This window comes from Odocoileus virginianus, chromosome 20 (assembly GCF_023699985.2).
Source record: "Odocoileus virginianus isolate 20LAN1187 ecotype Illinois chromosome 20, Ovbor_1.2, whole genome shotgun sequence".
Lineage (NCBI taxonomy): Eukaryota > Metazoa > Chordata > Mammalia > Artiodactyla > Cervidae > Odocoileus > Odocoileus virginianus.
Genome location: NC_069693.1, coordinates 6,119,358 through 6,145,721, shown reverse-complemented (window position 1 = coordinate 6,145,721; position 26,364 = coordinate 6,119,358). Strand labels below are relative to the sequence as shown.

The 26,364-nt window shown below is 45.1% G+C and overlaps 1 protein-coding gene across 18 annotated transcripts; it reads right to left on the bottom strand.

Moving 5' to 3' along the window:
* Window positions 1–2,123: 2,123 nt before the first annotated feature.
* LOC110132355 (orphan sodium- and chloride-dependent neurotransmitter transporter NTT5-like) lies at window positions 2,124–17,354 on the bottom strand. 18 transcript variants are annotated; one of them, XM_020885685.2, is made up of 13 exons: window positions 16,917–17,354; window positions 11,886–12,146; window positions 11,573–11,730; window positions 11,339–11,486; window positions 11,012–11,190; window positions 9,469–9,579; window positions 9,161–9,269; window positions 9,031–9,076; window positions 4,927–5,113; window positions 4,318–4,519; window positions 4,015–4,174; window positions 3,363–3,528; window positions 2,124–3,146 (listed from the first exon to the last, which is right to left on the bottom strand). In XM_020885685.2, exons 2-13 carry the CDS (start codon window positions 12,106–12,108, stop codon window positions 2,649–2,651), a joined length of 2,187 nt encoding a protein of 728 aa, XP_020741344.1. In that variant the 5' UTR covers window positions 12,109–12,146; window positions 16,917–17,354; the 3' UTR covers window positions 2,124–2,648. The 18 variants fall into 18 exon arrangements, with proteins under 18 accessions (XP_020741344.1, XP_020741350.1, XP_020741338.1 ...); XM_020885691.2 differs by having other exon boundaries at window positions 4,318–4,410; window positions 11,012–11,173; XM_020885679.2 differs by having other exon boundaries at window positions 9,031–9,269; window positions 11,886–12,181; window positions 16,917–16,958; window positions 17,019–17,354.
* Between the last annotated feature and the right edge of the window lie 9,010 nt (window positions 17,355–26,364).

The window sequence follows — 26,364 nt, the reverse complement described above, 5'->3', positions numbered from 1 at the left end:
TGAGGGACAGGATTGTATGCCACAGAGACCGTGTCCTGAAACACCAAAACTATCATCTGGCACTTTATAGGAAAAGCTTGCAGAACTGTCTTAGCAGAAACTACTTGCTGAAGTTCCTCACATGGCTTCCCCAAGCCAATGTCATGGTCATTCAGATCACAGTTAACAAAACTCATCCCTCCACATACACACTGCAGGACTGTCCTAGCCAAGACACGTCTTCCTCCACAGCCCACTGCAGAGAGGCCTGAGGCCTCCACCCCACATTCCGCAAGATCACCAATCTCCCCCAACACAGAGGCCACCTCGCATGTCCTCAATTCCCTCCCAAGCTTGTGGGAGCCCCTCAGACCAGGGAATGTAAGTTGCATGCCCGTATCCTAGACACAAGGGTCAAGAAGCACTTCACCCCCTGGTGGGGAAATGAAAAATGAAAGGATCCCAGACTGGGAGCCAGACCACCTCGCTTCTCTCTCCACCTGGGTCGCTGACTGGTTGATTTGACCACAGTGCTGTCCTTTCTTTTCTCTGAGCCTCCTGCAATATCCACTTCCTGAAAGGAGAGGAGAGGGAGACTGGCCACAGGCCTGTCTGTTAATGTCTTGCTCAAGTATTAACAGGGGCAGGGGGCTTCTCGTAGCATCTGGGAAGGTGTCCTCCACGCCGGGACTTCTCACTCACCCTCAGCCTCACATAAACCCACCTTCTCTGCATGTAGGACTCATTGTCTACACTGGCCTTTCTCTTACCCTACCAGATGCTTGGCAATACTGATTCATGGTGGCCCTTCCTGACTCTGAGAGGGGAAGAGAGACACAGAGGGGAAGGTGAGGGTGGAAGGGGGACCAGACCCACTCCACTCACCTCCAGCTCCCGGAGCTGGGTCATCCTAGACCCGGGGTCCACGGAGAGTAAGGGAGGAGGCAGGAGACCACGAGGGGAGTCTCGGGGCAGGTAGGGCCTGGGGGCCTCTGCCTCTTTCAGGGCTCTCTAAACGGGGTTGGAGAAGCCATTACATTGGGAATGCAGGAAGAAAAATTTAGAATTTCTACTTACATTTACTTTTTTTTAACCAGTGAGCAAAACAAATGAAACTGGACTGACATCAGGTATATAGAATAATGGGAGTTCACAGGTAAATTTTCTACCTAGGTTGGGGATGTTTTTTCAGAAAGTGGGCGCTGATAAAGAAGTGCCATAAGAGATGTTTAGACCTGTTTCAGATAAATAAAAGGCGCACATGAAGATTTGAGAAGTGATTGGGAACCAGAGTTGGGGATGATGGAAGCTGGCATTGATTCTCAAGGTCATGACCTTTGGGGGTAGGCAGTGGGAAAGAAGGGTTTTTGCCCGGCGTGGCTTCCGGAAAGGGCCTAGGTCCTCCCCTGCCCCCAGCTGCTGTAGCTCTGCATGACATCAGACAGGCTCGCTGTGCTTAGACGCTCAGTAATGTCCCACTCTTTGCGACCCCATGGACTGTAGCCCGCCATGCTCCAATGTCCATGTGGATTCTCCAGGCAAGAATACTGGAGTGGGTTGCTGTGCCCTTTTCCAGGGGATTTCCCAACCCAGGGATCGAACCCAGGTCTCCCGCATTGCAGGTGGATTCTTTACCGTCTGAGCCACCAGAGAAGCCCATTCAGGAGGCAGGGTGGTGTTATCTAGCGCCCACAGAAAACCCTAATAAGGTCCAAGTTCTCTATGATTCCCTGTTCCTGATCTCACGGAAACCAGAGGGACCCACCTCCTACGGGTGAGGGCCTCTATCCCAAGTAAGAATGAAGCATAACAGCCAGCGCGCGAGGATCAGAATGTTCTAGGCGTACTTCCCTCTTGGTAGGAGTAGTGAGAGGAGAGTTATGGGATAGATTCAATACGGCCGCCAATTACCAAGTTAGCTTTAGGGATTAGCACACGTTCTGGGTCGAGTGACACTGATCGCTGAAAAGTTCCCCACACAGTTCGGCTCAAACAGGACACAGAAGGGTCTCAAAGGCAGGGGGGAGCTGGGGTCACCAGACTGGATGCTCAGTTTGCCAAAGGTTGGCAGTTTGGAGGGTGTGTTTGCAGGCGGAGGCTGACATCTGGGCTATTCACCCAAAGAACACTATGCCCGAGGCCTGTGCGTGGGGGGGTGGGGTCCCAGTGGACCCATTTATTAACTCACAGCACTGTTGTCTCAGCCTCATTCTGAGAGAGCAGCCCCCGAGAGGTCAGCCACCCCATCAGTCCAGTCTGGTGGCAGAGGTGGGGGCGTTGGAGAGAATGTTGTCTGTCTCCATGGTAAATGGAAGTTGGGTCCTGGGAAGTGCTGTGATGCCTATGCCATCATGGTGCCCCCACTTCACAGGGGGAAAGGGGCACCAGGTCCAGTCCTGGTAGCAATGGAGATGACTTCTTCTGAGTTCCCCAAGCCCAAAGCAGAGTGTTCCACTTAGCAGAAGTGGGGGAGGGGAGGAAAGAGCTTCTGGGTTGTCCGTTTCCTTCCAAGGTCAAATGAGTGATGTCACCGATTGCTAGGCAAGTTTTCCATGTGCCCCTTCCCCTCCTTTTTGGCAGAACCAACTATTTCTGTAGCACAATGTTCACAAATGCCACCAGTCATTGGACAGATTTGCTGCCTTGGAAAAGGTGGGTGGTGTCGCAAGTTACTGAACAGATTTCTTTTTTGGGCTTTCTTCCTGGGTCTCACTGCCCTTGTTGCTGTTGTCTGTGGTTACCGAGGTTGGGCTCACCTGCCTTGAGACATGGAGGCTGGCACTTCTTATGGTCAAGGAAGACGACAGGGAGGTCAGTATTGGCAGGCTGAACCAGGAAGAGCTCTCATACTTGACTGGGTCCTGGCTGAGGCACTCTGGCTCAGGTTTCGGGGACCTGAGTAAGAACATACTTAACCCTCTGGTTGAGGCGTTGCTGGTTCTCTCCTGGGACTTCATTGAGTGATGCTGCGGCCTCTGTGAGGACATGGAGGACACCATGGGTGTCTTTTTAGACATTAGTTTTTCAAAGGGATCCGGGGCAATGTACTCCTGGAGGGACCACCACTGGTGGAGTGGGTGGACTGGAATCGGCAGGAAGGTGAGGACGCTGAGGAAGATGACCCAGCCCAGGCTGTTCCGTGGGTAGAGATGTTTTACTTCCTTGCTCTGGGGGCAGAGAGAGAGGAGACCAGGGTGGGAGGAAGAGGCAGCGGTGGTGGGGTCTCAGTCCACATGATGCTGGGGATCAGATTTCCCAGGGGCTGGCAAGCTGGTCAAAGGGTCCCTGGGGACCATACAAGCCCAGACATGGGGTCCTGCGGGGTGTCCTCTGACAAGGAGTACCCAAGGTGGGAGTGGGCGGCCAGGGCGGGGCAGTCTTACCCCACTGGCATTCCAGGCAGTGTAGTAGAGGTGTGTCCCCTGGAAGAGCTGCGTGAAGCAGATGGTGAGGAGGGCCAGCAGCCCTGGCAAGGTCACGTAGCACCACAGGAAGGAGGAGAAGGGCCACAGAGGGCGGCCCATCTCACTGAACATTTCTTCCCTGAACCTGGGGTGGGGGCAACGGTCAGGGACGTCTGGAAGGGAGCCCTCCTCTGGCCGAAGGGGCCTGGGGTCCTTAGGAGGGTGGGTTTTCCAGGCATCTGGTTCTCGCACAAGTTCTCAACATTTAAGAGCTTCCAAGTCCTGCCAGGCCCTCCTTGGGGTTGGCTCTTCCATCTAGTCTCCCCATGGGAAACACCCCGCACCCCCAATCCTGGGGGAATGCATCGCTCCCAGCCTTTTGTCTTCAGCGTAGCCCATGTGGCCAATGGCAGGGTCCCTGAGTCCCCTGGATCCTGACTGCTTGTCCCATTAGGGCCCCCCAGCCCCAGATTCCCTCAGATCACTCCCTCCTGTACCCCTGCACCCTCAGCCGGACCTCCCTGCTGTGGGAAGGACTGAGGGGCCAGACCAGGCCCCCAACTCTCCTCAGAGACCCAGGGTTGGGGGAGGGTTCCCTGGCTGGGCAGACCCCGGGGGCTTGGGTGTTCACCTCCCAGCTCCGTAGATCCAGGCCAGGGCCACATTCTGGAAGACCACGGTGATGACGAGGGAGAGTGGGACCACGAGGTCATCAAACAAGTACATTATGTAGCTGCCAGCACGACTGGTGAAGATGAGGCTGCCCAGAAAACCTCCCAAGCAGATGACCGCTAAGGCAGGGGCAGGTTTGGCCACACTTGAGGTCTATGTGTAGGGCTGGGCTCAGGGGTCAAAGTGAGCCCTGGAGACTGGGGGTGGCTGGATGAGGAGGGGCCAAAGGCAAGGCTGTCACTGGGGTGAGAATCCACAGTACCTGTGAGTATCCTGGGATAATTCCTGAAGACGGAGATGGAGTTCTGGAGGGGAAAGACAATGCCTTCCAAGAGCCTCATCAAGTTGCTCAAGCCTATGATGAGCAGGGCCATGAAGAAGAGGATGGCCCAGAAAGAGGAGCCAGGGAACAACGAGACGACTTGGGAGAAGGCTGCAAGTGCCAGGCCGGGGCCCTGCATGAACTGTGGGGGAGAAGGGCTCTGAGGCAGTGGTGGGTCTGGATGCAGGGACGGAAATGGTGCAGTGATCGATTAGCAGTGTCTGCCTTGGGTGGAAGAAAGAGGCCAGAGTGGTGATGAATGGTTCGAGTGCCCTTCTTGGTTTCAGGAGCCATTTGAGCTTAACCTCTTGAGGCCTCGGTTTCCATCTCTAATACATGGGGATCCTGAGGTCAATGTGAGAGTTAGAGGGACAGTTTCCCCAGAGGCCTGGGCACATATGAAATGGTGGTGGAAAAGTGATTATAATGGTTACCTAGAAGATGATTGAGTGGCCTCCCACCCCGGCCAAGGACCCTAGGAAATGCAGCTCTCTAGGTCCTCTGGGGCCGTTAAGGACTCTAACTCCCCTCCTGTTCCCAAACACGCACCATTTCCTTCTGCACCTTGATGCTGCAGGATGGGGATAAGTGGACGACCTGTTGCCGGAGACGGCCCGGGAGACTGTTGATCCATTTTATGTAGTCCAGGGTGGGCAGCAGCAGGATGTCTTTTGGGGGCTTGGCATTCTGAGGCAGCACCCCCTCGTCTATCAGCTGCATCAGCTTTGAGACGCTCCTGAAGTGGGGAGAGAGGAAAGGAAAGGTGGTGGAGAGCTGACTGCAGACCAGGGATGTCAAAGACTGAAGAGGAAAGTAAGCAGCCCAAGATGAGTGCAGCTGACTAACAAGGGCAGGGACCAGAAGCTAACCACATGGACTTGGGGCCAGTTGGCCTGGGGATCCCACCTAAGTGGCAGGAGATGTTGTATTTGCAGTAGCTAATTCCTCAGTGTTATGAATTGTGTGTCCCCGCCTCCCAGATTCATCCGATGGAAGTCCTAACCCCCCACTACCTCAGAAAGGGACCTTATTTAGAAATAAATCTGTCGTGGAGATAATTAAAGATGAGGTTGTATTGTAGTGGCGGGGGGCTCTAATCCATTGTAACTGGTATCTTTCTATAAGAAGAGGTAATTTGCACAGACACACACACATAACATGGAGAATAACACCATGTAAGAATGCCAGTGAGATCTACAAGACAAGAACACCAGAGATTGCCGGCAAATCCCCAGAAGAGGCATGGGACAAATTCTTCCTTACAGCCCGAGGACACAGCCCTGCCAACGCATGGAGCTCAGACTTCTGGCCTCCAAAGCTGTGAGACATTTCTGTTGTTTTAGCCACCCAGTTTGTGGAACTTAGTTATGGCAGCCCCAGAAAATGAATACACTCAGGATTTTCTCTCTTTGGATCTTAGTTTGGAGTGCTGGGTTCATCAGGCCTGTTCATAATACATTTTCCTCAACCAGCAGAGCAGAGTGTGTTTGATCTTTTTTCTCCTTCATTTTTTTTAAAAAAACTATTTATTTTATTGGCTGTGTCAAGTCTTAGTTGCAGTACCTGGACCCTTCCATTGGGGCCCACAGGCTTAGCTGCCCCGAAGCCTGGGATCAAACCTGAGTCCCCTGCACTGGAAGGCAAATTCTCAACCACTGGACCATCAGAGTGGACCACCACTGGATCTCCTTCATTTTTGAACTTCACTCTTTTCTCTGTTTCTATAGTGGCTCACGTTCATGTGTTTCAAATATGGATTTTACTTTGTGGAAAAAATATGTTGTTTTGTGTGTCATCACTGAAGTGTTGTTGTGCTATAAACAGCATTCTGTTCCTTACTTTTTCTTTTTTTTTTTTGCTGATAGCTATACGTTGCTGAATGTACATCAAGTTTATTGCTCCTGACTGCTGAATTGTATTGCATAACACTTATTTACATTCCAAGCAGTATGTCTCCAACTTGTTTTTTTTTTAAGATTGTTTTGACTAATATACATCCTTTGCATTTCTATATACATTTTAAAGTGATCTTGTCAGTTCTATGGTGAAGTTTGCTGGGATGTGAACTGCCATTTCACTTGGCAGTTTGGGAAGAACTTATATCCTAACATCAATGATTCTTCAAATCCATGAACATAACACAGCTCTTCACTTATTTAGGTCTTTTTCTCAGCAATGCCTTGTAATTTTCAGTATGGAGATCTTGCACATCTTCTGTTAAGTTTAGCCTTAGTATTTGATGGGTTTCGATGCTAATGTAAATGGTTCGCTTTTTTAAATTCTAATTTAACTGCTGTTTGCCGTTAGCGAATAGAAAATTTTGTTTGTTTTTGTATGGTGACTTTTATCTTTGTGACTTTCCTAAATGCACTTATTCATTTTAGTTTTTTTTTTTTTTTGGAGATTCTTTTAGGTTTTCTAAATACACACTTATGCCACTTGTGAATAAAGACAGTTTTAGTTCTTTCTATGCTCTATTCTTTTTTATTTTTATTTTTTAGTGGAGTGCAGTTTATTACACCGGAGGGCCCAAGGCAGAGTCTCCTCTTAGCCAAGGACCCCGACCAGCATTTGTGAAAATCTTTTATACCCCATGTGTACGTGTCCAAACCCACCACCCCAATCCCTTGAGGCTTACAAAGGAAGGGTAAATACAATCACAATAACCCCATCATTCACGTGTTATGTGTTCAAACAGTTAATCATCAATAAGCCTGTGGTTACATTCCTATAGATACTGTCCGGAGGCAGGGCAGAAAACATTGTCTGTTTTCTCTTAGGCAATGAGTGACCTGGATGTGATCTTCAAGATTCCTCTGCCCAGATGTGGTCTTATCCTTCCATTGTCATTCCCACAGGCGCTAAGCACAGAGTTCAGAGTCCATTGGGGAGGCGGCCTAGCAAAATCAGCACGGACAGGCCTGAGATGGAGCCCAGGCCCTATGAATTCCTTCTTCATTCCCCCCTCTTGATGCTCTTAGTTTCCATAACGTATGCTCTATTCTTTTTATATTCCTTTTTTGCCTTCTTTCACTGCTAGGAACTTCACTATAATATTGAAGAGATGTGATGAAAAGAGATACTCTTGTCTTGTTTTTAATATTAGAGGAAAATGTTCATTAATTAACCATTAAGAATGACGTTGGACTTCCCTGGCAGTGGTTGAGTTTCCGCCTGTCAATGCAGGGGGCGTGGGTTGGATCCCTGGCCCCGGAGGAATCTACATGCCGCAGGACAGCGGAGCCCGTGCGCCACGTCTACTGAGCCTGTGCTCGAGAGTCCGCGAACCTCCACCACTGAGCCCAGGCGCCCTACAGCCCGCGCTCTGCAGCAGGAGAAGCCGCTGCCGTGAGAAGCCCGCCGCAGCTGGAGTAGCTCCTGCTCACTACGACCAAAGAAGTGTGCAGCAAAGACCCAGTGCAGTCATAAATGAAATCAAACAAATTTTTTAAAGAAAGGATGATGGTAACTGTTGTTCTGTTGTTGATATCCTTAACACAATGGTTTTCAGTGGAGGGTGATAACCCCATCTTTTTCCCCAGGGACATTTAACAACGTCTGGAGAGAGACAGTTTTGGTTGCCACAACTGAAGCAGGGGAGGGCACTGATATTTGGAATCTAGTGGGTTTGACGTATATCTCTTATTATTTTGTTTTTGATGATTATGCTAGCGCTGTGCTGTCTACAGTGGCCACTAACGAGATGTGGCTTGAGTACCTGAAATATGGCTAATACAACTGAGAAACTGAATTTTAAATTTTGTTTAATTTTAATTAATTTAAAGAAACTAGGTTATTCAGTTATTGGAAAACTAGCAAGTATGTTCGGAACAGCTTAGATAGGTGAAATTACTTTTTCATCTGTGTACTTTTATGAAATCTAAATACAAACCGGGTATTTCCCTTCAGCCTCAAGAATTTCCTTTAGTATTCTCTTGGTATAGATTTAGTTCTTTAAACCTTCCTGGGTCCACTGCACTTCAATAACTGTATAGCAAAGTATAATTTTTATTTTACCCACTAAAAAATGCTGCTACTGTACAAATATGGACTTTTGCATCCTTCAATCTTAACTGGAAGAAAAATTCCACTTTGAGGCTTTAAAAAATCCCAGTGCCTGAATGCACTCCAGACCAAGTAAATGAGAATTTCTCCAGGGGGGTGGGGGCACACAGACACAAGTATTTCCTAAGGCTTCCCAAATGATTCCAATGTACAGCCTGGGCCACAACCACTGACTGTGGCTCAGAATGCTCTACCGGTCCTCTCTGTGAGTTAAACAATTGATTCTGAAAACTTCTTTACACCATTTGCCGGTTATAGAAACCTTTGGACAGTCATGGAATCTACCTGACCCAGGGGTTGAACCTGGGTCTCCTGCATGGTAGGCGGATTCTTTACCGTCCAAGCCACCAGGGAAGCCCAATCTTTGGACAGTCATGTATCTGAGACTCTTTTCTTACCTATAAAGTGATGGATATTAGACTATTTTACTATTTCCTTCTAGCTGTTTTTCTGTGAGAGTAATGTGATATTATTTTTGTTGTTGTTGTTATTGGAGAGGTTTGAGTTTGAAGGTCCCTGAGGCTGGGGGACTACTGAAGTAGAGGAAGGGGGACCTCTTTTTGAACCTGCAAGGCTGCGACTACTCACTGCTTGACACAGGCGTGTCCACTGGTGGTGGTCCAGAAACCCAGCACTATAAAGATGATGGACGTAGTCAGCAATGAAGTCCCCAGGTTGATCAGGGTCACCAAAGAGGCCACCTGGGCATAGTTGTCACCTCCAGCCTTGTAGGAGAATAAGATGATGGTGCCCATGCCCAGGCCCAGGGAATAGAGCACGTGGCCTCCTGCTTGACGCCACAGGTCCAGCGAGGCCCAGGCAGAGAACTGTCGATCGGGGTGGTGGGCGAGAGGAGTTTGGGAATGGGTTCAGAATGCAGAACCACCAGTGGGCTGGCGGAGGGGGCAGGCTGGGGTGGAAACAGGAGGGACAAGAGGTATGCAGGAGACAGAAGGAGAGAAGATGCAGGGGAAGAAAACTCAGAGAAGGAGAGGGAGGGTGAAGGTTTGGAGTGCCCAGTCTCACCTCTGTGGTCACCATATGTCTGAGGCTGGTGGTTGCACCTTCCAAGAAGAGACCTCGGATGAGGAAGCAGAGGAGGATGACGTAGGGAAGAAATACTGAGAAAATCAGCATCTGGTCAGAGAGGTGAGGACACACAGCTGAAGTCAGGAGATGTGGGCAGGAGGGGAGCATAGGACAGAGAGGCAAGCATTAGCCAGCAGGAGCAGAGAGTGAGGTGAGCAGCGTTAATGTGGCCGGGATGTGACAAGAGGGAGCTACAGGAGGATTATTCTAAGGAGACAACAATGTTGTCTGGGGGAAGAAAAATCCACCAATCAGGTGGAGGCCCCAGGTAAAGACGGCTTTTAAATGGTAGTGCAGTTGTTGTTTAGTTGCAACGTCTTGTCCAACTCTTTTGTGACCCCATGGACTGTAATCCTCCAGGCTCCTCTGTCCATGGGATTTCCCAGGCAAGAATACTGGAGTGGACTGCCATTTCATCCTCCAGGGGATCTTCCTGATCCAGGGATGCACTGCAAGTAGATTCTTTACCACACTGGGGAAGCCCTGTGGTGCAGTTGGATACTATCAATTCATGGGCTTTGGTTTTTCTGGCCTATTTTTGAGTTTAGGGACAAGAACTGCAAAGGAGAGAGGAGCCAATGAGGCTGAAGACTGGATGTAACACCTTCACAGCTGAAGGGGAAAAGAAGAAATGGAGAAGAGACTTTGTGAGAAAATGATATGCTTAATAATTTTTTTTTTTTTTGCTCAGAGATTGATGAGGGAAACTCACCTCCCTGCCACCATGTGCTCTACTAAGCCTTTAGTAAAACCCACTTTTGTGTGACTGGCTTATTTTGAAGGCTGTAAAGACATGGTGAGCTGGGCTTCCAGGGATGCCTGGCATGAAAGTTGATTGCTTGCATAGATACAGCGGTTAGAAGGTACAGGTAATGTTAACCAAGATAATCTGCCATTACTTTTCCACAGAAGGAGAATATCCAGGTGCCAAGGGGGTGGGTTGAAAATAAGGATTGCAATAAAGTAATCTAAATGAGAAACTTTGAAGTCAGTGCCGATCGGCTCCTCTAAAGGAGCCTAAGGGTTAACGGGCACTGTCAAGACTCAGGAAGGTGGGCTCAGGGGCTGCCAGGCTCAGGGGCTGCCAGGCTCAGGGCATGGTCTCAAGGCTGTGGTCTGATCTACAAGGCTGTCTGCAGGTCCCCACATGCAGTGACATGCAGATGAGAGATGAAGAGGGAGCTGGGTCACTCTGAGGTGCTCTTCTGTGCCATGGATGGGAGATGAGAGGTTCTCTTTGAGAGGAGCAGCGACAACTGCTGAGGGCAAGTCTAGCGTCTTCCTTAGGACCCCTGATAGAGTGGCTGCGTGGTCACCTCTGAGCTTACCCTCTGGGCGGGTGGGGGGTGGGGTGGGTCATGAGGATTGGAAAAGAGAAGTCAGCAGGAAGGAGTTGGATGGTGTGGGGGCAGGGAGCCTGAGGATCTTTGGACCTGGCAAAAGTGAAGGGGTAGTGAGATCGGTGATCAGAGTGGCTTACCTGCATTGAAATCTTTAGCCCCACCATCATGATTAAGAAGAGGAGGAACCAGACTGTGAAGATGCCCAGAGTGAGGTTCAGGACGAGGGTCTCGACCTCTTCTCCCATGTAGTTTGAGGCATTCAGAGTGGTGTGGTACCAGAAGTATTGGTGGGCTACAGTCTGAAGGCAAGAAAGGTCTGGGGGAAGCCAGTCACTTAGGTACCACCTCACCTGGTGGCTGCCCCTGCTTGTCACTGCCTCCCTCTGCCTCTCACTCCCAGTCTCCTGCTCCCCAGCGCCCCTGCCTCCCTGGGCTCTGCGGGCCCCCTCTCTCCCCCTCCTCACCGGTGACGTTGATGTTCCTCACCAGCGGGCGCTCGTCCCATGGCAGGGGATAACTGAAGGAGTTGCTGAGATAGGAGAGGCTCCAGGTGATGATAATGCTGTTGTACAAGCTCACCAAGACACACACCTGGGGGTGGACACAGTGGGCCTGAAGGGGGGCGGGCTGGGTGGACATAGGGAACCTGGAGACCGTAAGGGGGGTGCTGGGATGCCCCTGGCTGGGCCCTCACTCACCAGTACGCTGGCGTAGCCAATGCCACCCAGCCAGGGGACAAGCTGCTTCCAAACCTGGATGCTGTCCATGCGCAGACATTTCCCCATGATCATCTCCATGTACATGAGGGGAACCCCGAAAAAGAGGAGCATGAAGAAGTACATCAGGATAAAGTTGCCTGAAGAAGAGAGCCAGGAGCTGTGCTCAGAAAGCCAGGAGTCCTGGCCCCCCTCCTCTTAATCTCCAGTTATCTCCTCCCCCAAATCCTCGGCGCCTAGGTGCCCAGTCTTAAAACTCCTTCTTTAAACTCAGGATCCAGGTCCCTGACCTTACCTCCTCCATTCAGATGACACAGGTAAGGGAACCGCCATATGCTGCTTAGACCAATGGAGAAGGCAACCTGGATCAAGATGTTCTCAGCTCTTTTAGTCTGAGCAAAGTAGTTTTGGGTCTTGGTGGCCAGAATCTCCTTGGCTGTGAGCTTCCAGGATGGTGTTGAGGAAGTGTGGCGTTCTTTGGGGGACTCTTCCTCTGATATTTCTTCAAGGGACTCCATGACTTTCTTCTTACAGGCCCACTAACTCCTGAGGGAATCTTGGGGTCACCAAGCAGAGCAGACTTTAAGGAACCTGTCTCAAGATACCAGACTGTAAAACCCCATGACAGAAAAGGTTTTAGAGGGCTTTCCTGGTGGCTCAGTGGTAAAGAATCTGCCTGCCAATGCAGGAGACACAGGTTCGATCCCTGGTCAGGGAAGATCCCACATGCCTCTGAGCAACTAAGCCCGTGCGCCACAATTATTGAGCCTGTGCTCTAAAGCCCGGGAGCCACAACTACTGAAGCCCGTGTGCCCGAGAGCCCTGGCTCCACAACAAGAGAAACCACCGTAGTGAGAAGCTCAAGCACTGCAATGAGGAGTAGCCCCTGCTCTCTGAAGCGCGCGAAAAGCCCTAGCAGCCAGGAAGACCCAGCGCAGCCAGATATAAATAAACTAATGTTTTAAGAAAGGTTTTAGACCAGTGAAGGCCAGAGTTGTCATGAGTTACTGACTTTGAGAAAATAATTTCATTTCTCTGACACTCAGTTTTTTTCTCATCTTATAAGCAATAGATCAATTTTAAAATATTTAATAACTGTTATAGCAAGTGGGAAGTGGAATTAAATCTTTAAAGTGCTGAAAGACAATAACTTTGAATTTGGAATTCCATTTCTAGAAAACATATTCTTCAAGAATGAAGATGAAGTGAATACATTTTTGGACTAACAAAACCATGGAGTTTTGTTGCCAGAAGCCTGGCACTACTAAAAATAATACAGACGTTTCTTCTGGAAGAAGAAAATTTACCTCAGAAGAAAGGTCAGACATGCAGAAAAGAATTGAGAGTAATTAAAATGAAAATATGTGGGTAAAATTGAGACTGAAAAAAAACAACAGGAACACCTTGTTTAGTTTTAATTAAGTAAAGAACTAAATATATAACAACACAGATTAGGAGGGTGGTAAATGGGAATTTAATTACTGGAAGTACTTTTCATTGTCTAGGAAGAGGATAAAAGTACAAATAAATATAATTTGATAAAATATATGTATCTTTAATATGTGGGGTAATCATTAAAATAATATCATTCCTAAGCTATCAAAGGAAAAAAATGGACTAATGAAAACAATCAATGTACAAAGAATGCAAGAAAGAAGAGAAAAAGAAATATAGAATAGATAAGACAAGTACAAAACACCTAATCAGATGGAAGATTTAAACCTAAATCTGTCTCTAACACCAAACACAAAGATAAACTCAAAATGAATTAAAGAAGACCAGGTACTATAAAACTCCCAGAGGAAAACATCAGCAGGACACTCTCTGACATAATTCGCAGCAAGATCTTTCTTGATCCACCTCCTAGAGTACTGAAAACAAAAATAAAAGAAACTTAAAAAGAAACCACAAGCAAGATGAAAAGACAAGCACAACATGGGAGAAAATATTTGAAGTGAAGTGAACCACAAGGAATTAATCTCCAAGATATACAAACAGCTCATGCAGCTTAATTAAAAACAAACAAAAAAATACTTCACAAACAGCCCAATCAAAAATGAGGAAAGGGATTTCCTTGGTGGTTCAGTGCTTAAGACTGCACTTCCACTGCAGAGGGTGGAGGTTCTATCCCTGGTTGGGGAACTGGTCATGGCACGGCCAAAAAAGGGGGGTGGATGATCTAAACAGACATTTCTCCAAAGACATACAGATGGCCAAAAAGCACATGAAAAGGTGCTCAACATCACTAAATACTGGGCTTCCCCGGTGGCTCAGACAGTAAAGAATCTGCCTGCAATGCAGGAAACCTGGGTTCAATCCCTGGGTTGGGAAGATCTGCTGAAGGAGGGTATGGCAACCCACTCCAGTATTCTTGCCTAGAGAATCCCCACAAACAGAAGAGCTTGGCAAGCTACAGCTCATGGGGTCGCAATGAGTTGGACTAAGTGACTAAGCACTCAGAGAAATGTAAATCAAAACTACAATGAGGTATCACCTCAAACTGGTCAGAATAGCCATCATCAAAAAATTCTACAAACAATAAATTGCTAAATGCTGGAGAGGGCATAGAGAAAAGGGAACCCTCCTACACTGTTGGTGGGAATGTAAATTGGTACAGCTACTACGGAGAACAGTACAACGGTTCCTTAGAAAACTAAAAAGAGAACAACCATATAATCCAGCAATCCCATTCCTGGGCATATATCCTGAGAAAATCATAACTTGAGAAGATACATGTCCTATACTTTTAAATAAATTGCTTCTTAATTAGCAATATTCCTCCATAGCAAACTTCTGACCTTGTGATTTTACTGATGAATTGTACTGAACATTAAAGAAATAAATACTACTAATCTTGAATTAAAATCTTCCAGAATAGAAAAAGTAGCGAGACCAGCCTAACCTTAATACCAAAACCTGGCAGGGAATTATGGAAAAAAAAGAAAATCACATTCCCAATATCTTTCATGAACATTAATGCAAACATCCCAAACAAAACACTAGCAAATCAAATGCATCAACACATAAAAACAACATTACATCACAACTGAGTTGAGTTTATTCCAGTAATGCAGGGAAGTTTAAAAGTTTAAAAAATATCAATCAAGATAACACAATAAAGGATACAAGTCATAAGATCATCTAAATATTTGTGTAAATTTTTGATAAAATGCAAAAACTATTCATTAAAAAAGAACTCTTGGGGAAGTAGGACTAAAAATGAAGATCCTTGAATCCTCCTTCCAACACAGGGGACGTGGATTTTATCCTTGGTCAGGGAACTAAGATCCCATATGTCTCGGAGCAACTAAACCCATGCACCACAACTAAAATTGAACATTCTTAATTTCATAGAGATTACTTACAGAAAAGCTTACAGCAAACATCAAACTTAGTGATAAAATTTTGAAAGCCTTCCCTTGGAGATCAGTAATAAGACAAGGTGCCCACTACCATCCCTTCTAGTCAAACCGAATTTAAAATTTGGATAGGTTAATAGCATCCATGGCCCCACATCTTCAGTTTTTCCTTTATCTACTCCCTTCACAATGTTCTGGAGCTCTTCTCACTAAGAGAGGCTGTAATCTACTTTCCTATCGCTTGAATCTAGGCTGGTGTGCCAACTCAGAGACTAGGCTGCAAAAACTATCGTTGTTACTGCTTGCTCTCTTACACTTTTGCTATCACCATAAGGACGCATCTAGACTAATCTGCTGAAATAGAGACATATAAACCGGAGCCAAATCACTCCAGAGGTCCCAGCTCAAGCTAGCTTAGAACAGTCAGTAGCCCCACACATATTTGCTGACCCCAGCCTAATGACTCATGAGATACAGTAACAAATTCCGGTTGTTTTAAGTCACTGAATTCTGAAGTGATGTATTAAACAGCATTTTGACGGCAATAGATAATTGACATGAGGTCCTAGAAAGTAGAATAAGATTTTTTAGAGTATAAAGTTTGGAAAGAGAAGGAAAAGTGTCATTATTTATGTGAAAAATAAAAAGGAATCCATAAGTACATAACTGGATTAATAAGTGAGTAATAACAAGGTTGCTGAATACAGAGTTAATGGAATACTATTAATGGCATTTCTAATACCAACAAGAAATAGACAGGTAATGAAAAAATTAAAGGTAATGTTTATAATAACATGAAGATATTTCAAGTGTTTAAGAACTAATCTAATGAAAGAAAAGACCTTTATACTAAAACCTACAAATGATTACTGAGAGAAGTAAAAGTTTTGAATAACTGGAGAGGTATTCCATGTCAACTCAGAAGATCATGGAAATGACAGAATTAAGTAATTATGATGGGGAAAATGTATACTCATATTGAAAAAACAAAATTTGACTATTAGCTCACAACATACAAAAATTAATCCAGGAAGCTTCTAAAGAAATTAATATGGGAGAATATCTTCATGATTTGGAGGTTAGGAAAGATTCCTTAAACAGAACTTAGAAAGGGCTAGCCATAAGGAAAACAATAGGTAAAGGTGAGTTTATTAGAATTTAGTATATCTGTTCATAAACAGACATGGTTAAAATGAAGACTTGAGATCCCGTGTGCCTTAAATAAGACCCAATGCAGCCAAATAAATAAATAAATATTTTTAAAACTAAAATTATTAAAATTTAAAACTACAATTATTAATACATATATGTCTATTTCTTACAAATGAGATACGATTATAGAACATATATATTGGATAATACTGTTAAAAGTAACATGAAAGTGAAAGTGTTGGTCAATCAGTCTGTGTTCGACTCTTCGGGACCCCATGGACTGTAGACCACCAGGTTCCCCTGTTTATGGAATTCTCCAAGCAAGAATACTGGAGTGGGTTGCCATTCCCTTCTCCAGGGGATGTTCCCCACCCAAGGATCAAACCCACCCCAAGGGTATCCTGCATTGCAGGCAGATTAACACTGAGCCACCTGGGAAGCCCCAGACGTAACACAGAGTATATAAATATACATTAATATATACTCTATGAACATATAAGTTATTTCTTACAGATTGGAGATTTATTGGATATATACAATATACATTTCCATTATATCATGAGTATATAATGAGTATTCTCCTAGGTAATAAGGCCTTCTTTTAAAATATGATTTTTAATGGCTACGTAATATTCTGGAGTCATTATATAAACCTGACCAAATCTATGGTCTGCTTAAATCGTATGCTTCACAGCCGGTTTAGTTTAGCACCCAGGGCCCTTCCTGAACAGCCCACTGCTTCCCGCTCCGACTCCCAGCCCCCACCCTACCTCCAACAGCAGCCAACCCCTTGTCACCCTTTCAAGGCTTCTCACCTGCAGTTTGCTCTTTGATTCAGATGGGAGAGTACCAGGAGTCTAGAATCAGTGAAGGCCGTGTCTATCACATCCCAACCCTACCGGCCTCAGCCCCATCACCTGCTGGAGAGAGTCGTTGTCTCCAGGGCGGGCCCATCCGAGGCCTGGTTGAGGAGAGAGAAAGGGGGAGGAGATGGGAGGCGAGCTGGGGAGCAGAGAGGGGGCCGGATGGGCCACCAGACTTCTGATCTAACCGCTGGCGTTTTGCTACCCGGCTTGGGGGCCGACGCTCCCCGCCCAGGTTCAGGGCATCCTGGACCCCTAAATTCCTGGGAAGAAAGGGAGATGGGAGGGGAAGTTCCGAGGCCTGCGTCCAGAGGCGGAGCGGTGCAGGAAGGGGGAACAGACGCCTAGCTCCCAGAGAGGTCAGGAACTGGGACCACCCCCCACCTTTACCCGCCACTGACACGCGCATCTGGACAAGACCGGTCGCTTCTGCGGGCGCTTGGGGGTGGGGCGGCCTGGGCACGCGACGAGGGTATGAAGGTCGGTGCAAACCACTGCCACTGGGGTCAGAGGAGATTTTAGTATCTCTCTGTAGCCGAAAGGTGAGGTAGGCAATTTACCTTGAAGATGCGCTCGCATCTGCCGTGCCTGCCCTCTTCAGACCCCCAGCCCAGCCGCTGTGGACTCACTCTTCTAGGCTTCGGACCCACAGTCCGTAGACCGCTGCGGGCGTCTTGAATTTCTCTCTCTGAAGGGAGCCGCATTCCCCATGATTCCCAGAGCTTTGAAAGCTGAGGATCTGCGCGTTTAGGTGTGACGCCTAGTTCAGTTCTTCCCACTCCCTTCACCCCATCATCCCTGCCTTCTTTGAGCATCTTCTCTCCAAGTTTATTCTTCGAGGAGGATCCCTTGCTGTGGCTGGAGTGAGATCACCTGTTGCTAGGCAGATAGTAGTTTGGTGGTATTGCGTCTCTGGGTTTTAATAGGTGAATTCATTACCAAAGATGAAGCATAAAGGAACTTAATATTCCCCCCTAAGAAATCAGAATAACACCCAAACAAGCTAGAAACAGTATAATAAAATAAAAGGTGAAATTAATACAACAGAAAGTGAAAAAAGTAAAAAAAAAAAAAATCAAAATAATCCAAATGCTGCTTGTGAGCCTGACTTTAAAAAAAGTAAAAATAAAAGTATACAACATTAAGAATGAGAAAAGCAACATTTCACCAAAATTAGAACTTTAAAGGAATCCTATATGAAATTTTAGGTCAACAAATCTAAAACCCTAGAGGACACTGACATTACTTAGCAAGTTTAAATTGTTAAAGTGATCCAAGAATTTGGGGGTGGGAGGAATCAATAGCAATGATTTAGAAGATGAGTAAAGATCTACCATTGATACAGGCACTGGGACCAGATGGGTTCAGTGCTGAGTTTTGTTTAACCTTTGAAAAAACAGATGGTTCTAATGTCAATTAAACCATATAACTCAAAGTATGATCCACGAAGAAAAAGGCAGAGGAACCAGAGATCAAATTGCCAACATTCGCTGGATCATAGAGAAAGCAAGGGAATTCCAGAAAAATATCGACTTCTGCTTCATTGACTACACAAAAGCCTTTGACTTATGAGAATCACAACAAACTGGAAAAATTCTTAAAAAGATGGGAATACCTGACCATTTTACCTGTCTCCTGAGAAACCTGTATGCCGATCAAGAAGCAACAGTTAAAACCTTACACAGAAAAACAAACTGGTTAAAAATTGGGAAAGGAGTACGTCAAGGCTGTATATTGTCATCCTGTTTATTTAATTTATATGCAGAGTACATCATGAGAAATGCTGGGTTGGATGAACCACAACCTGGAATCAAGATTGCTGGGAGAAATATCAACAACCTTAGATATGCAGATGATACCATTCTAATGGCAGAATGTGAAGAGGAACTAAAGAGCCTCTTGATGAAGGTGAAAGAGGAGAGCAAAAAAGCTGGCTTAAAATTCAACATTCAAAAAACTAAGATTATGGCATCTGGTCACATCACTTTCTGGCAAATAGAAGAGGAAAAAGTGGAGGCAGTGACAGATTTTATTTTCTTGGGTTTCAAAATTACTGTGGACAGTGACTGCCGCCATGAAATCACAAGGTGCAATTATCAAGGTGCAAGCATTTGTGTATTACCTCGGAGTCGACATTATCTTCATTACCTCCACCATAGTTTGGTCTCAGGTCAAACAACAAGGAGGGAACACAGCCCTACCCATCAATAGAAAATTGGATTAAAGATTTACTGAGCATGGCCCCACTCATCAGAACAAGACCCAGTTTCCCCATCAGTCAGTCTCTCCTATCAGGAAGCTTCCATAAGCTTCTTATCCTTATCAGAGGGCAGACAGAATGAAAACCACAGTCACAGAAAACTAATCAAACTGATCACATGGACCACAGCCTTGTCTAACTCAATGAAACTATGAGCTACGCTGTGTAGGGCCACCCATGGTGGATGGGTCATAATGGAGAGTTCTGACAAAACTTGGCCCACTGGAGAAGGGAATGGCAAACCACTTCAGTATTCTTGCCTTGAGAACCCCATGAACAGTATGAAAAGGCAAAAAGATATGACACTGAAAGATGAACTCCCTGGGTCGGCAGGTGCCCAATATGTTACTGGAGAAGAGTGGAGAAATAAGTCCAGAAAGAATGAAGAGACGAAGCCAAAGTGAAAACAATGCCCAGTTGTGGATATGACTGGTGATGGAAGTAAAGTTCAATGCTGTAAAGAACAATACTGCATAGGAACCTGGAATGTTAAGTCCGTGAATCAAGGTAAATTCAGTTCAGTTCAGTTGCTCAGTTGTGTCCAACTCTTTGCAACCCCATAAACTGCAGCATGCCAGGCTTCCATGTCCATTACCAGTTCCCAGAGCTCACTCAAACTCATGTCCATTGAGTTGGTGATAGCATCCAACCATCTCATCCTCTGTCATCCCCTTCTCCTCCTGCCTTCAATCTTTCTCAGGATCAGGGTCTTTTCAAATGAGTCAGTTCTTCGAAGCAGGTGGCCAAAGTATTGGAGTTTCAGCTTCAGCATCAGTCCTTCCAATGAATATTCAGGACTGATTTCCTTTAGGATGGACTGGTTGGATGTCCTTGCAGTCCAAGGGACTCTCAAGAATCTTGTCCAACACCACAGTTCAAAAGCATCAATTCTTCGGCACTCAGCTTTCTATATAGTCCAAACTCTCACATCCATACATGACTACTGGAAAAACCATATCCTTGACTAGACGGACCTTTGTTAGCAAAGTAATGTCTCTGCAAGGTAAATTGGAAGTGGTCAAACAGGAGATGGCAAGAGTGAACATCGACATTTCAGGAATCAGTGAACTAAAATGGACTGGAATGGGTGTATCTGCTACTGTGGGCAAGAATCCCTTAGAATAAATGGAGTAACGATCATAGTCAACAAAAGAGTCCAAAATGCAGTACTTGGGTGCAGCCTCAAAAATGATGGATGATCTCTGTTCATTTCCAAGGCAAACTATTCAATATCACAGTAATCCAAGTCTATGCCCCAACCAGTAATGCTGAAGAAGCTGAAGTTGAATGGTTCTATGAAGACCTACAAGACCTTCTAGAACTAACACGCAAAAAAGATGTCCTTTTCATCATAGGGGACTAGAATGCCAAAGTAGAAAGTCAGGAGATACCTGGAGTAACAGGCAAATTTGGCCTTGGAGTATAAAATGAAGCAGGTCAAAGGCTAACAGAGTTTTGCCAAGAGAACGCACTGGTCATAGCAAACACCCTCTTCCAACAACACAAGAGAAGACTCTACACATGGACGTCACCAGATGGCCAATACCGAAATCAGATTGATTATATTCTTTGCAGCCAAAGATGGGAGAAGTTCTATACAGTCAGCAAAAACAAGACCTGGAGCTGACTGTGGCTCAGATCATGAACTCCTTATTGCCAAATTCAGGCTTAAATTGAAGAAAGTAGGGAAAACTACTAGACCATTCAGATATGACCTAAATCAAATCCCTTATGATTATACAGTGGAAGTAACAAATAGATTCAAGGGATTAGATCTGATAGACAGAGTGCCCAAAGAACTATGGACAGAGGTTTGTGACACTGTACAGAAGATAGTGATCAAGACCATCCCCAAGAAAAAGAAATGCAAAAAGGAAAAATGGTTGTCTGAGGAGGCCTTACAAATAGTTGTGTAAAGAAGAGAAGTGAAAAGCAAAGGAGAAAAGGAAAGATATGCCCATTTGAATGCAGAGTTCCAAAGAATAGCAAGGAGAGATAAGAAAGCCTTCCTCAGTGATCAAAGGAAAGAAATAGAGGAAAACAATAGAATGGGAAAGACTAGACATCTCAAGAAAATTAGAGATACCAAGGGAACATGTCATGCAAAGATGGGTTTGATAAAGGACAGAAATGGTATGGACCTAACAGAAGCAGAAGATATTAAGAAGAGGTGGCAAGAATACATAGAAGAACTGTACAAAAAAGATCTTAATGACCCAGATAACCACGATGGTGTGATCACTGGACTAGAGCCAGACATCTTGGAGTGCAAAGTCAAGTGGGACTTAGGAGGCATCACTACGAACAAAGCTAATGGAGATGACGGAATTCCAGTTGAGCCATGTCAAATGCTAGAAGATACTGCTGTTAAAGTGCTGCACTCAATATGCCAGCAAATTTGGAAAACTCAGCAGTGGCCACAGGACTGGAAAAGGTCAGTTTTCATTCCAATCCCAAAGAAAGGCAGTGCCAAAGAATGTTCAAACTACCGCACAATTGCACTCATCACATGCTAGCAAAGTAATGCTCAAAATTCTCCAAGCCAGGCTTCAACAGTACATGAACCGTGAACTTCCAGATGTTCAAGTTGGATTAAGAAATGGCAGAGGATGGGAGGAGGGACCGGGATGGGGAATACATGTAAATCCATGGCTAATTCATTTCAATGTATGACAAAAACTACTGCAATGATGTAAAGTAATTAGCCTCCAACTAATAAAAATAAATGGAAAAAAAAAAAAAGGAAGACATACAGATGGCTAACAAACACATGAAAAGATGCTCAACATCACTCATTATCAGAGAAATGCAAATCAAAGCCACAATGAGGTACCATTATACGCCAGTCAGGATGGCTGCTATCCAAAAGTCTACAAGCAATAAATGCTGGAGAGGGTGTGGAGAAAAGGGAACCCTCTTACACTGTTGGTGGGAATGCAAATTAGTACAGCCACTATGGAAAACAGTGTGGAGATTTCTTAAAAAGCTGGAAATAGAACTGCCATATGACCCAGCAATCCCACTTCTGGGCATACACACCAAGGAAACCAGATCTGAAAGAGACACGTGCACCCCAATGTTCATCGCAGCACTGTTTATAATAGCCAGGACATGGAAGCAACCCAGATGCCCATCAGCAGACGAATGGATGAGGAAGCTATGGTACATATACACCATGGAATATTACTCAGCCATTAAAAAGAATTCATTTGAATCAGTTCTAATGAGATGGATGAAACTGGAGCCCATTATACAGAGCGAAGTAAGCCAGAAAGATAAAGACCATTACAGTATACTAACACATATATATGGACTTTAGAAAGATGATAACGATAACCCTATACGCAAAACAGAAAAAGAGACTCAGATGTATAGAACAGACTTGTGGACTCTGGGAGAAGGCGAGGGTGGGATGTTTCAAAAGAACAGCATTGAAACATGTATATTATCTAGGGTGAAACAGATAACCAGCTCAGGTTGGGTACATGAGACAAGTGCTCGGGCCTGGTGCACTGGGAAGACCCAGAGGGATCGGGTGGAGAGGGAGGTGGGAGGGGGGACTGGGATGGGGAATACATGTAAATCCATGGCTAATTCATTTCAATGTATAACAAAAACTACTGTAATGATGTAAAGTAATTAGCCTCCAACTAATAAAAAGAAAAAAAGAAAAAAAAAAAAAGACTTCCTCCTGTAGACAAGGGGGGGTCCTTCCAGGAAAAAAAAAAAAAGAAATGGCAGAGGAACCAGAGATCAAATTGCCAAAAACCGTTGGATCACCAAAAAAGCAAGAGAGTTCCAGAAAAACATATACTTTTGCCCTATTGACTAAGCCAAAGCCTTTGACTGTGTGGATCACAACAAACTGTGGAAAATTCTTTGAGAGGTGGAATACCAGACCACCTGACCTGCCTCCTGAGAAACCTGTATGCAGGTCAAGAAGCAACAGTTAGAACTGGACATGGGACAACAGACTGGTTCCAAATCGGGAAAGGAGTATGTCATGGGTGTATATTGTCACGCTGCTTATTTAACTTATATGCAGAGTACATCATGAGAAATGCCAGGCTGGATGAAGCATAAGCTTGGATCAAGATTGCCAGGAGAAATATTAATAACCTCAGATATGCAGATGACACCACCCTTACGGCAGAAAGTGAAGAAGAACTAAAGAGCCTCTTGATGAAAGTGAAAGAGGAGAGTGAAAAAGTTGGCTTAAAATTCAACTTTCAAAAAATGAAATGTTGCCCTAATTGGTCCGGGAGCGAGCAACGAAAATGAAGACAGAACACGAAATCTGTTGCAATGGGTCAGGGGACCTGCAGCCTCTGTTGGACTGAGGTGCAGAGTCCACTCTGAGTCCAGTTTTTATTCCTAATTGGAGACTACAAGACTTTCTCAGATTTTATCTTTCTCAAGACTCATGCTGTGTTAATCACGTACTCCTAAATGTCATGGACTACACTGACAGAATCCAGATCTCCTTGTGTTTACCCCAGACCGTTCCCTTCTGGGCTAGTCTCAGGAACTAGCAAGTGCGTAGGCAGCATTAATGCCTGGCGCCGACCTGGTGTTCCAAGGTCCTTGCTTTCATGATCCCAGTCATACTCCGTTCTGGGTCTGGCCTTGGGGTTTGGAACAAGGTGATTATTCTTAAGAAAAGCATGAAAGATAATCATTAACATAGTTTCTTAATATATGCTGTTTTTCTAGGCGCTATTTCTGTGAAATTTCTCAAGGCTGTGAAAGTACATTATTGGGAATTCCCACTACAACGAAGATCCAGTTCCCTCACTTCATGGCAAATAGGTGGGGAAACAATGGAAACAGTGACAGACTTTACTTTTTGGGGCTCCAAAATCACTGCAGATGGTGACTGCAGCCATGAAATTAAAAGACACTTGCTCTTGGAAGAAAAGCTATGACCAACCTAGATAGCATATTAAAAACAGAGACATTACTTTGCTGACAAAGGTCTGTCTAGTTAAAGCTATGGTTTTTCCAGTGGTCATGTATGGATGTGAGAGTTGGGCCATAAAGAAGACTGAGTGCTGAAGAATTGAACTGTGGTGTTGGAGATTCTTGAGAGTCCCTTGGACAGCAAGGAGATCAAATCAGTCAGTCCTAAAGGAAATCAACCCTGAATACTCATCGGAAGGCCTCATGCTAAAACTGAAGCTCCAATACTTTGGCCACTTGATGGGAAGAGATGACTCATTGGAAAAGACTCTGATGTTGGGAAAGATTGAGGGCAAGAGAAGAGGGTGACAGAGAATGAGATGGTTGGATGGCATCATCGATTCAATGGACATGAGTTTGAGCAAACTCCAGCACACTTCCATGAAGAACATGGAAGCCTGGCATGCTGCAGTCCATGGGGTTGCAAAGGGTCAGACACGACTGAGTGACTGAAAAACAACACATAGATAGCAGTGAGCTGGATTTAAAACAATTCAGTCTTCAGTATTTGCCTTTTTACAAGTCCATGTATAAATAACTGCAATGACTAGTATGAGTGGATTTATTTCTAATATTTTATCTTCTACTTGTCTCACTTTTTCTTTATTAACTTTTGACATTTTGTTCTGCGTTCTTTTGGATTGATTGCCACCCCCGCCGCTGGCGTGTGAATGCAGCAGCAGTTACTAGTGTTTTCTAACAGCAGTGCTCCCCGGTTCTTGCAGTCTTCTTGTTCTGGTGCATAGAGTGTGAACAAAAGTGACATGCTTCACTTTCAGATGTGGCCCATAAAATTCATTCTCTTTCCACATGCACCAGCTCACTGGAAAGAACTCCAGAACCTAGAGGAGGGAAGGGCCCTAAGATGAAAGAGAGAGCACCACCCCCATTCCAGGCTATATTGTACTGTATTCTGATGCAAGCAGGAAATAAAATTTGATTGTTGGAATTCATTGAGATTTTGTTTGATCTGTTAAAGAGGCTATCATTATTTACCTTAGCTAATCAGAAATTATAAATTGTTCCTTTTTTAGTAGTTACCCTTGAAACTTTAACATGCATTTTTATCAAAGTCTAAAGATCGGTGTTTATCATTCTGCTGAGTTTATCATTCTCCATCCAGCTATGTATTATATATAGCTGCCCAGTATTTTAGCTGTTTGTCAGTTATTTAACCTTACAAATTAACTATTGCTATTATTGCTTTATAAGAGTTAATATGTGTTTACATTTACCCACGTTGTTATCATTTTCTTGGCTCAGCATTTCTTCTGTCCCAGGTCTCAGACCTGCCTTCTGGGATTATTTTACTACTTCTTGAGATATATTCTTTTTTTTTAATTTTTAAAAAAATTTTAATTAAAAACAAGTTATTATTATCTTTTTACTGCGTTGGGTCTTCACTGCCATGTTCGAGGGCTACTCTCCAGTTGCACAGGCTTCTCACTGCAGAGGCCACTCTTGTGGAGCGTGGGTCCTACTGCACTCAGGCTTCAGTAGTTACAATGTGCAGCCTTAGTTGCCCTGCAGCGTGTGGAATCTTCACGGGTCAGGGATCAAACCTGTGTCCCATGCACTGGCAGGCGGATTCTTAACCACTGGACCACCAGGGAAGTCCTCCTTGAAGTATATTCTTTTTTTTTTTTTTTTGAAGTATATTCTTTACCAAAGATTTGTGGGTGGAAAAGTGTTGCACTTCCCTGAAAAATCTCTGTTTTGCTTTGTTCTAGAGAAATTGTTTTCGCTGGATTTATGTTTTTAAGTTGACAGTTACTTTCACCTCTTGGCAGATGCTCTTCTGCTGTACCCTGGATTCTCTTGCAGTTGATAAGAAACCAGCTGTGGACTGTCATTCCTTTTCACACATTTTATTTATTTATTTTTGGCTGCGCTGGGTATTTGCTGCTGCAGGAGGGCCTTCTCCAGTTCCAGAGAGCAGGGCTACTCTTCGTTGCACTCTCAGGGCTTCTTGTGGTGGCTTCTTCCTGGACCAGGGGTCAAACCTGTGTCCCCTGAATTGGCAGGCGGACTCCTATCCACTGCACCAACAGGGAAGTCCTGTCATTCCTTTTTTTTTTTTTTTTTTTTGGTTTCCAGAGCAATTTATTCATTAAAATCTATTCACTATGCCATCAACAGTTCTCCTGTGTGTATTGTGCTGATAAATTGACACTGAGAGGA

Excerpts from the sequence above, each read along its gene's own strand:
- LOC110132355 (XM_020885675.2), bottom strand. The coding sequence starts at position 12,108 with ATGGAGTCCCTTGAAGAAATATCAGAGGAAGAGTCCCCCAAAGAACGC. Across the intron at positions 9,270-9,468 it reads GACATATGGTGACCACAGAG|TTCTCTGCCTGGGCCTCGCT; the intron begins GTGAGACTGGGC and ends CCCGATCGACAG. Across the intron at positions 3,147-3,362 it reads CTGCCTGGAATGCCAGTGGG|AGCAAGGAAGTAAAACATCT; the intron begins GTAAGACTGCCC and ends CTCTGCCCCCAG.